This window comes from Hemitrygon akajei, chromosome 21, assembly GCF_048418815.1.
Source record: "Hemitrygon akajei chromosome 21, sHemAka1.3, whole genome shotgun sequence".
Classification (NCBI taxonomy): Eukaryota; Metazoa; Chordata; class Chondrichthyes; order Myliobatiformes; family Dasyatidae; genus Hemitrygon; species Hemitrygon akajei.
In genome coordinates this window covers 57,769,359-57,783,596 of record NC_133144.1, presented here as the reverse complement: position 1 = coordinate 57,783,596, position 14,238 = coordinate 57,769,359, and the positions used below count along the sequence as shown (strand labels likewise).

Sequence of the window (14,238 nt, the reverse complement as noted above, 5' to 3'; positions counted from 1 at the left end):
ACCCTGGTTGGTCTTGCACTTGTCTGCATTAAATGCCATCTGCCATTTTTCAGATCATTTTTCCAGCTGATACAGATCCCTTTGCAAGCCATGATAGCCTTCCTCACTGTCCACTACACCCCCAATCTTGGTGTCATTCGCAAATTTACTGAACCAGTTAACCACATTATCATCCAGATCATTGATATAGATGACAAACACAATGGACCCACCACCGATCCCTGCAGCACACCACTCATATTTAATTGAATTGAATTAACTTTATTACTTACATCCTTCATATACATGAGGAGTAAAAATCTTTATGCTATGTTTCTGTCTAAATGTGCAATGTGGAATTTATGGTAATTTATTGTAAATATTATCTACAACAGAATAGTCAATATAACATATAAATACAATTGTGTCAACATGAATTAATCAGTCTGATGGCCTGGTGGAAGAAGCTATCCCAGAGCCTATTGGTTCTGGCTTTAATGCTGTGGTACCGTTTCCCGGATGGTAGCAGCTGGAACAGCTTGTGGTTGGGGTGACTCTGGTCCCCAGTGATCCTTCGGGCCCTTTTTACACACCTGTCTCTGTAAATATCCTGAACAGTGGGAAGTTCACATCTACAGATGTGCTGGGCTATCTGCACCACTCTCTGCAGAGTCCTGTGATTGAGGGAAGTACAGTTCCTATGCCAGGCAATGGTTCAGCCAGTCAGGATAATCTCAATTGTGCCCCTATAGAAAGTTTTTAGGATTTAGGGGCCCATACAAAACTTCTTCAACTGTCTGAAGTGAAAGAGGAGCTGTTGTTCCTTTTTCACGGCTGGTATGTACAGACCACGTGAGATGCTCAGTGATGTTTATGCCAAAGAACTTAAAGTTGTTCATCCTCTCCACCCATTGATGTCAATAGGGGTTAGCCAGTCTCCATTCCTTCTGTAGTCCACAATCAGCTCCTTTGTTTTTGCGACATTGACAATAGACAATAGACAATAGGTGCAGAAGTAGACCATTCGGCCCTTCGAGCCTGCACCGCCATTTTGAGATCATGGCTGATCAATTACTATCAATACCTGGTTCCTGCCTTGTCCCCATATCCCTTGATTCCCCTATCCATAAGATACCTATCTAGCTCCTTCTTGAAAGCATCCAGAGAATTGGCCTCCACTACCTTCCGAGGCAGTGCATTCCAGACCCCCACAACTCTCTGGGAGAAGAAGTTTTTCCTTAACTCTGTCCTAAATGACCTACCCCTTATTCTCAAACCATGCCCTCTGGTACTGGACTCTCCCAGCATCTGGAACATATTTCCTGCCTCTATCTTGTCCAATCCCTTAATAATCTTATATGTTTCAATCAGATCCCCTCTCAATCTCCTTAATTCCAGCGTGTACAAGCCCAGTCTCTCTAACCTCTCTGCGTAAGACAGTACAGACATCCCAGGAATTAACCTCTTGAATCTACGCTGCACTTCCTCTACAGCCAGGATGTCCTTCCTTAACCCTGGAGACCAAAACTGTACACAATACTCCAGGTGTGGTCTCACCAGGGCTCTGTACAAATGCAAGAGGATTTCCTTGCTCTTGTACTCAATTCCCTTTGTAATAAAGGGAGAGGTTGTTTCCTTGACACCACTGTCAGGGTGATGACGTCTTCTCTGTAGCCTGCCTTGTTATTATTTGAGATTAGGCCAATCAGTGTAGTGTTGTCAGCAAATTTAATTAGTAGATTGGAGCTGTGGGTGGCAACGCAGTCATGGGTATACAGAGAGTAAAGGAAGAGGTTTAGTTTACAGCCCTGAGGGGCACCTGTGTTGAGGGACAGAGGGCAGAGGTGAGGGAGCCCACTCTTACACTCTCTGGCGATCTGACAGGAAGTCCAGGATCCAGCTGTACAAGGCAGGGTGAAGGCCAAGGTCTCTGAGCTTCTTGTCAAGCCTGGAGGGAATTATGGTGTTGAATGTTAAACTGTAGTCCAAGAGCAGCATTTTCACATAAACATCCTTCTTCTCCAGATGTACAAAGATGGTATGTAGAGCTGTGGCTATTGTGTCATCTGTCGATCGGTTGTGTCGGTAGGTGAATTGTAGAGGGTCCAGTGTGGATGGTAGCATGCTGCAGATGTAGTCCTTGACCAGCCTCTCAAAGCATTTGCTTATTATTAAAGTGAGTGCGACAGGACGCCAGTCTTAGACACTCAACTACCACTCTCTGGCTTCTCCCACGAAGCCTACAGGGGTTGTATTGAGAGCATCCTGAGCAGCTACATCACCGCCTGGTTTGGAAATTGCACCATCTTGGATTGCAAGACCCTGCAGCGGATAGTGAGGTCAGCTGAGAAGATCATTGGGGTCTTTCTTCCCGCCATCACGGACATTTACACTACACGCTGCATCCGCAAAGGAAACTGCATTAGGAAGGACCACATGCTCCCCTCATACAATCTCTTCTCCCTCCTGCCGTCTGGGAAAAGACTCCAAAGCATTCGGGCTCTCATGACCAGACTATATAACAGTTTCTTCCCCCAAGCTATCAGACTCCTCAATACCCGAAGCCTGAACTGACACCTTGCCCTATTGTCCTGTTTATTATTTATTATAATGCCTGCACTGTTTTTGTGCACTTTATGCAGTCCAATGTAGGTCTGTAGTCTAGTTTAGCTTTCTCTGTGTTGTCGTTGTTTTTTCATGTAGTTCAGTCTAGTTTTTGTACTGTGTCATGTAACACCATGGTCCTGAAAAACATTGTCTCATTTTTACTATGTACTGTACAGCAGTTAATGTCAAAATGACAATAAAAGTGACTTGACTTGACATGACTTGACTTCCTGATCCTGAATTCCGAGTGACTGAACCTCCTTGACCAGCCTCCCATGCGGGACCTTGTCAAGTGATTACTAACGTCCATGTAGACAACATCCACTGCCTTGCCTTCATCTACTTTCCTGGTCCCTTTGTCAAAAAACTAATTAAGATTGGTTAGACATGACCTACCACACACAAATCCATGCTGACTATCCTTGATCAGTTCATGTCTATCCAAATACTTATATATTCAGTCCCTAAGACAACCTTCCAAAAACTTTCCCACAACTGGTGTTAGACTCAATGGCCTATAATTTCCTGGTTTCTGTTTAGAGCCTTTTTTAAACAGTGGAATAACATTGGCTATCCTCCAATCCTCTGGTACCTCTCCTGTCACGAAGGATGTTTTAAATTCTAGGGCCTTGGCAATTTCTGCACTTGCCTCCCATAGGGTCCAAGGAGACACCTTGTCATGCCCTGGGGATTTATCCATCTGAATTTACCTCAGGATAGAAAACACCTCCTCCTCTGTAATCTGTCCAGGGTCCATGATGTTGATGTCATTTTGCCTCACTTCTATAGACTCTGTATCCATGCTCAACCTTTTGATTCCTAACTTTGTCTGAGGTCTTACCAACATCTGCCTCCACAACCTCTCCACCATCTGTTCTGGCACTTTAGTTGCCATCCCCCTGCAACTCTAGTTTAAACCTTACTTTGCAGCATTAACAAACATTCCCACTAGGATAATAGTCCCTGTCTACTTCAGGTGCAAACCATCCTTCTGTTCAGGTTCCATCTTCCCTGAACGAGAGCCCAATGATCCAAAAATCTTATGCCCTCCCTATACACTAACTCCTTAGCTACTGTATAATCTTCCTAGTTCTGGCCTCACTAGCATGTGGCATGGGTAGCAATCCTGAAATCACAACTCTGGAGGTCCTGTCCTTTAATTTAGCACCTGATTCCCTGAACTCCTTACGCAGAACTTCGTCACTTGTCTTACCCACGTCATCGGTACTGGTACAGCCTCTGGCTGTTCACCCTCCCACTTAAGAATGCTGAAGACTTGAACCGAGATATCTCAGACCCTGGCACTTGGGAGGCAACATACCATCCGGAAATCTTGTTCTCACCAACAGAACCTCCTGTCTGTTCCCTAACTAATGAATCCCCTACGACCACAGCATGCCTCTTCTCCCTCCGTCCCTTCTGAGTCACAGAAACAGACTCAGTGCCAGAGATCCGACCACTGTGACTTTCCTCTGTAAGGTCAAACCCCACCAACAGTACCCAAAGTGATATACCTGTTGTTGAGGGGGATGGCCACAGGGGTACTCTGCACTGGCTGTAAAACCCCTTTCCCCTTCCTGACTGTCACCCAGTTTCTATGTCTTGCACCTTGAGTGTAACTGCCTCTCTATGTCCTATCTATCACCCCTTCAGCCACTCGAATGATCTGGAGTTCATCCAGTTCCAGCTCCAACTCCTTAAAGTGGATTGTTAGAAGCTGCAACTGGATGCACTTCTCGCAGTTGTAGTCATCAGGGACACTGGAGATCTTCCTGCCTTCCCACATCCTGCAAGAGGAGCATTCAACTATCCCGCCTGGCAGCTCTACCGTCGTAACTGAGCAGATATAAAGAAGGGAAGGAAAAAAAAACTGAAGCTAGAGACTTTCTTTTCTTTACTTTCTCTGAAGCCTCTCTTTGCTGAAGCCTCGAAGAGCTAAAGCCTCAAGATCACCACTCTGACTCTGTCCACTCAGATGATGGCCGCTGTGCTTGCCCCTGCCTTCCTTTAATTTGCTCTTACTAATGCAACCCAAACATGGATTGTTTGCTGCTCAGAGCTCAGTCACACTGCTCCAGTCCAGTGCTGCCTTTTTCTACTTGGTCAGCGGACTTGAGTGAAATCTGTTCTTCTCAAACATCTGATGTCTAATTGGTCACTGGTTCTAAGCTCAATTACTTAGCCAAAATGCATTTTAAAAGAATCACATTCAGAGTTTACAAATTGATTATTTCCGTTGCAAAACTCTTTCAGCCCAGTTTAAAAATGATAAAAAAATATTGAGCTGCTGGTGATAATTGCTTTACATCACTCAAATATAGAATAAAAACAGAAAAGGGAACTTCCGGTACTCAGGGGCCAACCAGAAGTGTTTTTTTCTTTGTTAAGTGTGTATTTTATGATCACAATAACTCCAAGAACTTTGGGTACTGCTGGTCTACTGCATCAGTAAGCTGTTCGGTGATCAGAGCAGCTGGCGGGTGTGTTGGAGGAAGTGGGTCGGGTTTGGGCGCAGAGCGTGTTGCTGCCTGCTACTCGAAGACATTAGAGTTGGTGCATGCAGTGTAACACTGAGTGGTGGCCTTGGACGTCTCTCTTGCAAGCGCAAGACCCTGTTGGACATTGATCATGTAAGATGCCAAGTCTGTTTCCCTTGTTTGGTGGGGAGACAGGCTGCACAGCCTCTGTTGTAGCGAAGACTAGGCCGCAAGCCACGATCTTGCCCGCTGTCCATGTGAGGAGACGCCAGAGGCGGTGTAGCGTGGCATTTGTGCTCACTGGGGGGATGGCCTTGACTGCCCGTGCTGCCCACCAGTGTTCAATCAGTGGAATGACAAGCTGGATGGCTGGGAACCGTACCATCAATTTCTAGGCCATGTCACTCAGGGTCCTGGACTATATTTGTGATTTTTGACTATATTTGTGTTTTTTGCATGACTAATTTTCTTTTGCTTGCTATTTTGAATGTGCTGTGTACGTTTTGCAACTTGGTCCCAGAGGAATGCTCTTTCATTCGGCTGTATCCATGTATGATTGAATGATAATTGAACTTTGATTTGAAAAGGAAGCTGCTTTCTATAGTTTACTGGATCGGATTCCAACATCGGCAGTCCCTTCTGTCTCTGTAGTTTACTTTGTCCCTATGCGGTGGTCTATGTCTGTGGGTGACAAATAGCTCAGTTTGTGGTTGGCATTGTTGTGAAATTAAGTTAAGAATGTGTGCTTACATTACTGCTGGGAATTACCTTTTCTTTAAAAAACAAATGACTACCTCAGGTGTCAGGAAGTCCAGGTGCCTGAGAATCAGTAGTCAAAGTCAGGCCAAGATAATTGTAGCAACTGTCATAACTTTTAACACTTACATGGAATGTTTATTGCACCATTAATCTGGTTATTTGGTACTATATCAATGAGGAAACTGAACCTTAACTGATTGAAGTACAAACCCCATTTCCAGAAAAGTTGGTCTATTTTCCAAAATGCAATAAAAACAAAAATCTGTGATATGTTAATTCACGTGAACTTTTATTTAACTGACAAAAGTACAAAGAAAAAATTTTCAATAGTTTTACTGACCAACTTAATTGTATTTTGTAAATATACACAAATTTAGAATTTGTTGGCTGCAACACACTCAACAAAAGTTGGGACAGAGGCATGTTTACCATTGTGTTACATCACCTTTCCTTTTAATAACACTTTTTAATCGTTTTGGAACTGAGGATACTAATTGTAGTAGATTTGCAATTGGAAATTTTGTCCATTCTTGCTTGATATAAGACTTCAGCTGCTCAACAGTCCGTGGTCTCTGTTGTCTGATTCTCCTGTTCATGATGCGCCATACATTTTCAATAGGAGATAGATCTGGACTGGCAGCTGGCCAGTCAAGCACACGCACTCTGTGTCTACAAAGCCACGCTGTTGTAGTCCATGCAGAATGTGGTCTGGCATTGTCCTGCTGAAATAAGCATGGATGTCCTGGGAAGAGACGTCGCCTTGATGGCAACATATGTCTCTCTAAAATCCTAATATACGCCTCAGAGTCAATGGTACCTTCACATACATGCAACTCACCCATGCCGTGGGCACTGATGCACCCCCATACCATCACAGATGCCTGCTTTTGCACCTTTCGCTGATAACAATCAGGATGGTCATTTTCATCTTTGGCATGGAGTACTCGTCGCCCGTTTTTTCCAAAAACTAGCTGAAATGTGGACTCATCTGACTACAGCACATGGTTCCACAGTCTTTCAGTCCATCTGAGATGAGCTCGGGCCCAGAGAACTCACCGGCGTTTCTGCATAGAGTTGATGTATGGCTTCCTCCTTGCGTAATACAGTTTCAAGTTGCATTTCTAGATGCAGCAACGGACTGTGTTAAGTGACAATGATTTTCCGAAGTACTCCCGAGCCCAGGTGGCTATAATTGTCACAGTAGCATGACGGTTTCTTAGGCAGTGCCACCTGAGGGCTCGAAGATCACGCGCATTCAACAGTGGTTTCCGACCTTGCCCTTTACGTACTGAGATGTCTCTGAATTCTCTGAATCTTTTCACAATATTATGTACTGTAGATGTTGAAAGACCTAAATTCTCTGCAATCTTGCATTGGGAAATGTTCCTTTTGAACTGACTAACAATTCTCTCACAAATTTTAGTACAAAGGGGTGAGCCACGACCCATCCTTGCTTGCAAAGACTGAGCCTTTGATGGACGCTACTTTTATACCCGTCATGATACCACACCTGCTACCAATTAGCCTGCTTAATGTGGAGTCTTCCAAACCGGTGTTACTTGAATATTCTGTGCACTTTTCAATCTTATGTTAACTCTGTCCCAACTTTTGTTGAGTGTGTTGCAGCCATCAAATCCTAAATTTGTGTATATTTACAAAATACAATTAAGTTGGTCAGTAAAACTATTGAAAATCTTTTCTTTGTACTTTTGTCAGTTAAATAAAGGTTCATGTGAATTAACATATCACAGATTTTTGTTTTTATTGCATTTTGGAAAATATCCCAAATTATCTGGAAATGGGGTTTGTATAACTAATTAGAATTAACATGTGAATGATATCAGGAATTTATTGAATGAAATGTGAACAGTGTTTTTGCAGAGTATCTTATACTATGCATTATTTTGAGTGATATTAACTAATTTGATTTCCCAGATCTTGGTCTGTTGTCCAGGGGTTACTGTGTATTTCATAGAAATACTTTAAAATTTGAGTCCCGGTGAATGGTCTTGGCCCAAAACATCAACTGCTTATTTCCTCCATAGATGCTGCTTGAACTGTTGAGTTTCCCCAGTATTTTGTGTTTGTTGCTCTGGATTTCCAGCATCTGCTCAATTCCTTGGGCACATGATGTGTGACCGTATAGAATTGTATAAAATAATGAGGAGTATAGAAATAATGAACACATAGTCTTCATCTCAGGGTTGGGGAATCAAGAATTTGAGGGAGAGGGGAAAGATCTGATGAAGAACCTGAAGAGAATTATTTTTCTCTCCTAGAGGGTGGTCAGTGTATGGAATAAGCATAAGCAGCCAGAGGAGGTGTTTGAGGCAGGTAAAGGACATGCCCTCTTCTCATTGCTACCATCAAGGAGGAGGTATAGGAGCCTGAAGACACACACTCATTATATCAGAAAGAGCTTCTTCCCCTCTGCCATCAGATTTCTTGAATGGACAATGTACACTACCTCACCCTATTTTTCTTTCCATTTTTGCTGCCTTTTTGTATTTAATTTAATTCTTAATATATAAAATTGTTGCTGCCACAAAACACCAAATTTCATGAAATATGCCAGTGATATTAATTCTGATTCTGAGTTACAGATGCATTAACAGCATTTCAAAGATACAAGTACATCTATTATCAAAGTATATATACAGAATACAGGCAGACAGCACAGAACAACTGCCTATATTCCACTCTCGCCCTTGTCAACTTCAACCATGCTTGATGCCTCGATCAGAGAGAAGCAATGGAGTCGATCATGGGCTTGAGCCCCATCCCCATGCTTCCAGGCCTCCAGGCTGCACACTCCACTCTAAACCTCATCAAACTCCCTTGGAGACGGCAAAGCACCAGATCGGTCAATTGGCCCAAAAGCACACCATCAAAATGTGAACCATAGCATGCTGCTTAGTAGCGGGATCACAGCTGAAAGAAGAAGAAGTAAGTTTCGTGAGTTGTCAGCAGGATGTCACCATTGGTCACATTGTTCCCTGGTGCCATCTTGTCCTGGTGAAAACAAAACTCCGCAGCTGAGTCCAGAACAACTGACCCCTTCCACATTTCACACTGCACCTCGCTTTTATGAACATCACAGTTGGGTTTTGAAGGAAAGTGACATAAAAGCAAATTCTGCTTCTTCCTGCAAGAGGAACAAAAGGGGCAAGGGGACAAAAGGGCTTCAAGGAGCGACGTCTCCAAAAGTCTCCACTATTAAGAATCTCCTTTGCCTGTTCTCATTAGACCATAAGACATAGGAGCAGAATTAGGCCATTTGGCCCATTGAGACCACTCCACCATTCAATCATGGCTGATCCTTTGTTCCCCTCCTCAGTCCCACTCCCCAGCCTTCTCCCCATAACCTTTGATTCTGTCTCCAATCAAGAACCTATCAAGCTCTGCCCTAAATATACCCAATGACCTGGCCTCCACAACTACCTGTGATAATAAGTCCCACAAAATCACTACCCTCTGGCTAAAGAAATTTCTTTACAAGTTAATATACCCCTACAAGTTAATCTTTAGGGTGTTCTGCACAAAGACTCCCAAGACCCTTTGCATCTCAGATTTTTGGATTTTTTCCCCATTTACAAAATATGTAGTCTGCACATTTATGTCTACTACCAAAGTGCATCACCATACATTTTCCAACATCAAATTTCATGTGCCACTCTCTTGCCCATTCTCCTAATCTGACTAAGTCCGTCTGTAGCCTAACTGTTTCCTCAACATTATCTACCCCTCCACCAATCTTCGTATCATCTGCAAACTTGGCAACAAAGCCAACTATCCCATCATCTACATCATTGATATACAGCATAAAAAGAAACAGTCCCAACAGTGACCCCTACAGAACATCACTAGTCACTGGCAGCCAAACAGAAAAGGATCCCTTTATTCCCACTCGCTGCCCCCTACCAATCAGCCAATGCTCTAACCATGTCAGTAACTTTCCAGTAATGCCATGGGCTCTTAACTTGGTAAGCAGCCTCACGTGTGGCACCTTGTCAAAAGCCTTCTGTAAGTCCAAATATGCAACATCCACTGCATCCCCTTATCTATCCTACTTGTAATCTCCTCAAAGAATTCCAACAGGTTTGTCAGGAAAGATTTTCCCTTAATTGTTACAATCAGGAAGGAGGAACAGAAACCTGAAGGCACACACTCAATGACTCAAGGACAACTTCCTCCTCTCTGCCATCCGATTTTGGAATGGATGAACACCACCTTACTACATCTTGATTGCAATTTTTTCACTAGCTATTTCAGTTAACTATTTAATATATATATATTTATACTTATTGTAATTCACAGTTTTTTTCTGCTATTATGTATTGCATTTTACTGCTGCCATGAAGTCAACAAATTTCACAACATATGCTGGTGATTTCTGATTCTAATTCTGATTTTGATTTATGAGGCTTTTAGGTAGGTACATGGATGATTGAAAAATGGAGGGCTATGTAGGATGGAAGGGTTAGATTGACTTTATATGTTAAAAGGTTGGCACATCATTGTGGGCCAAAGGGCCTGTACTACGTTCTAAAATCCACAGTCTTTCTCCTGGATCCTCCACGTGTCCAAGTCAAGTCAAGAGCTTAAATATGCTGAAGTACAGGTACAATGAAACTCAATATCAAAGGCAAGTAAATCCAGACAACATACAGGACATATCTTATACAACACAGTGAAGAGAGGCGTAGAAAAAAAACAATGTTTATGTTCAGCTCGATTAAAACTGTGTAAGAACATGAGATATTGGTTGAGTTCTGTAACACTGCTTTGTTTAACGTTACAGACTCCCTGACTCTGTGAGCTCTGAGGAAGGTGCGTTCATCGAGCCTCTCTCGGTCGCGATTCATGCCTGTCGAAGGGCACGGGTGAAAATGGGCAGCAAAATCTTGATTTGTGGAGCAGGTAGGCAAGTCCAGCTTCTCGTTATCCACATCATCAGCTGCTAGTTAGGTCACAGATAGTTCAAAATTACTAATCAAATGTCAAAGTTCAAAGTGCATTTATTATTTATGTATGTATACCATATACAACCTTGAGATTCACCTTCTTGCAGACAGCTACAAAACAAAGGGCACAATGGAACCCACTAAAAGCCTCACTCAACAATGGCTGTCAAACATCCAACGTGCAAAACAAGAACAGATCACGCAAGCAATAAAAAAAAAAGTAACCACGTAACACACAGATCAAGAGTTACAGAGTCCCTGAAAATAAATCCACAGCCATGGAGCCATTTCAGTGCTGAAGCTGAGCGGGCAGTTGTGGCCTCCAATCATCAGGATCCTAGACTGGTTGCGCTGACCTCAGCACCGAACTGACGCTGCATTTGTGGCTTCGCCAGCAAGCAACACCTATTTTCCCTTTGCCAAATCATAACCAAAATCCTTTTTCATTTATCTAGGGGCATTGCTACTAGTCGGACCACGAGCTATAATCCCCGGGGAAATGGACAGGTGGAGAGGGAGAATGCCACAGTGTGGAAGGCCACACTTTTAGCCCTTAAGTCAAAAGGGTTGTTGGTCTCTCGATGGCAGGAGGTCCTCCCCGAGGCACTCCACTCTATCTGCTCCCTGTTATGTACGTACACCAATGCCACCCCTCATGAGCGTCTATTTTCTTTTCCCAGGAAGTCTGCCACTGGGACCACCCTACCAGCTTGGCTGACATCCCCAGGGCCAGTGCTGCTCCGGAAACATGTGAGGAGCAATAAATACTCCCCGCTGGTTGAGAGGGTTCACCTTCTACATGCGAACCCCCAGTATGCCTACGTGGTCTTACCTGATGGGCGGGAGGACACGGTCTCCATCCGCGACCTGGCGCCCGCAGGAGCAGCAGACCACTACCCCGAACACTCCACGGTAACTATAAACCCTGTACCCAAGGTGACACTGTGCACACCGAGCCCTACACAGACTCCTCACGACACTCCTATGCTGGGCGTCTCGTACGCGCATATACCAGGCACCTCGCACATGCATGAGGGATCACTGATGCCTAGTGGGTTGACACCTCCAGTTAGGCCGGAACCAGCACAACCACCGTCTCTGGTGCAATCACCACCGGCACCTGTGGAATCACAGCCGGTGATCGCAGCGACAGACTCGACCACCTGATAGACTTAACCTGTAAATATACTTGTAAGAAACTTCGCCCCATGGGGACTCTCTTTTAAAACAAAGGGGGGGGGGGGGGTGAATGTGGTGAAGTACATATACCTGTCTGGACACGCCCCCCCTGCTGACCACTGACCATGGCTCCTCCCACAGACCCCAGTATAAAGGCAATTGAGGCCTGAGCCCTGCCCTCGGTCTCCAGGATGTAGTATGGTGGTCAACTACCGCTTGTTCTTTCTTCCAGTCAATAAAAGCCGATATTTTGCCTCACGTCTCAGAGAGTTATTGATGGTGCATCACAAATCATAACCAAAATCCTTTTTCATTTATTTAGGTCCAATTGGGCTTCTGAATCTACTGGTGGCCAAGTCCATGGGAGCGTCTCAAATCGTGATTTGCGGTAGGCCTCAGATCTTTTTTGTTCTCTCTCTCTGTCTTGTTCCATTGCAGTAGAAAGCCTTCCTCTCCCATTGTTCCACTCTTTTGACATTTTTCCAATCATTGATTTGTTTAGAAGGAACTACAAAAACTTCACTTGAACAAAAGGAGTATTTTGTTCACTGAAATACATGCCCAATCCTAACCTAATAGACAGCTTTCTATACAGATCTTCACTTGATTCCAATTCCTCCTCAGTTCAGTCCAGCAAATATTAGATCCCTGAGGTGAGAGGAACAGGCTCCAAGTGTACTCCTGCTTTGAAGATTCCTTTGTTTCAATTGTTGATGACATTAAGGTAATCCTTACCAGGTTATGATTGATGTTGGCCTGTGTCTATCAAACAGGCCTGTAGCTCAGATTAATTTTATCCTGCTTAGATTTGCCTCAAAATACTTCACTGATTAATATATGCAAATATTTCTGCAATTGTTCAAATATCTTTCACCAAGAATAAGCCGTTGGTGAGACTGCACTTAGGGTATAGTTCAAAGGTCAAGATAAATTTATTATCAAACTACATACGCAGTGCCATAGACTATATTGAGATTAATTTCCTTGCAGACATTTACAGGAAAAATAAAGAATACAGGAGAATTTAGGAAAAACTGTACTAAAGACTGACAGCCAACATGCGAAAGACGACAAAAATAAAACAATAAGACAGAAAACGTGAGTTGCAAAGAGTCTCTGACAGTGAGACTGTATCAGAACCAGGTTCATCATGTGACGTGAAATTTGTTAACTTAGCAGCAGCAGTTCAATGCAATACAGAATCTAGCAGAGAGAGAAAAAATAAAAATAATAATACTAAAATAAAACATAATAAATAAACAAGTAAATCAATTACATATATTGAATAGATTTTTAAAAATGTGCAGAAACAGAAATACAGTATATTAAAAAAAAGTGAGGTAGTGTCCAATTGGTTTAGAGTTGTGGTGGGTGATGTTATCTGCACTGGTTCAGGAGCCTGATGGTTGAGGGTAGTAACTGTTTCTGAACCTGGTGGTTTGGGATCTAAAGCTCCTAAACTTCCTGCCTGATGGTAGTGAGAAGAGGGCGAGGCCTGGGTGGTGGGGGTCTTTAATGATGGATGCTGCTTTCTTGTGGCAGCACTCCGTGTAAATGTAATTAGTGGTGGGGAGGTGTTTGCCTGTGAGTTTGGAGTGATATAGGCCTAATGTGGGCATGGGGACTAACAGGGTCAACATGGACTAGATGGGCCAAAGGGTCTATTACTGTGCTCCATTGTCCTATTATTATTGGGCTGACATTCAAAATGGTTACCATGTAATGTTTCCCGATCAGGCATGTGGTACCAGAGAGGATGTCGATCTGTACATGGTCTGAATGGGTATTCAAACACATGGATGCGCATTGAGAATACTGAAAGTGCAAGAACACTCCATATATTGTGTCTTTGTGTATAAGACAGCATATGGCACTGATGAAGACGTGGACTTGACAGACTATTATTTTTGTGGGAAGGCTGAATAGTCTTTTGTATGTAAGGGAAATGAGGGAAGAAAAGATATGGAAACTCATAAATCCAGGAAGCCTGTCAGTTCTTTCTTTTTTTTTACCAAGGGAGAGCATAGACCTGTGGATCCAGAGATGCTATAAACCCAGGCAGTACACACACAGAATGCTGCAGGAACTCAGCAGGCCAGCCAGGCGGCATCTGTGGAGAAAGAGTAAACTGTCGACGTTTTGGGCCAAGACCCACTTTGTGTGTGTTTCCTGGATGTTCAACATCTGCAGGTTTCTCATCAGAGTAGAAACTCAGTTTGTGCATGGGTATTCATCCTGTCAGTGAGGTGAAGGATAGCATAATCTGGTGTAAG

The 14,238-nt window shown here is 43.5% G+C and overlaps 1 protein-coding gene across 2 annotated transcripts in view; it reads left to right on the top strand.

Annotated features, from left to right (window-relative positions):
* LOC140714330 (sorbitol dehydrogenase-like) overlaps nucleotides 1–14,238 on the top strand; it is an 83,235-nt gene that overhangs the window by 44,258 nt on the left and 24,739 nt on the right. For both annotated transcript variants that reach the window (XM_073025493.1, XM_073025492.1), the window contains exons 5-6: nucleotides 10,624–10,742; nucleotides 12,288–12,353. In XM_073025493.1, coding sequence (XP_072881594.1) covers nucleotides 10,624–10,742; nucleotides 12,288–12,353 — 185 coding nt within the window. The remainder of the gene's footprint in view (nucleotides 1–10,623; nucleotides 10,743–12,287; nucleotides 12,354–14,238) is intronic.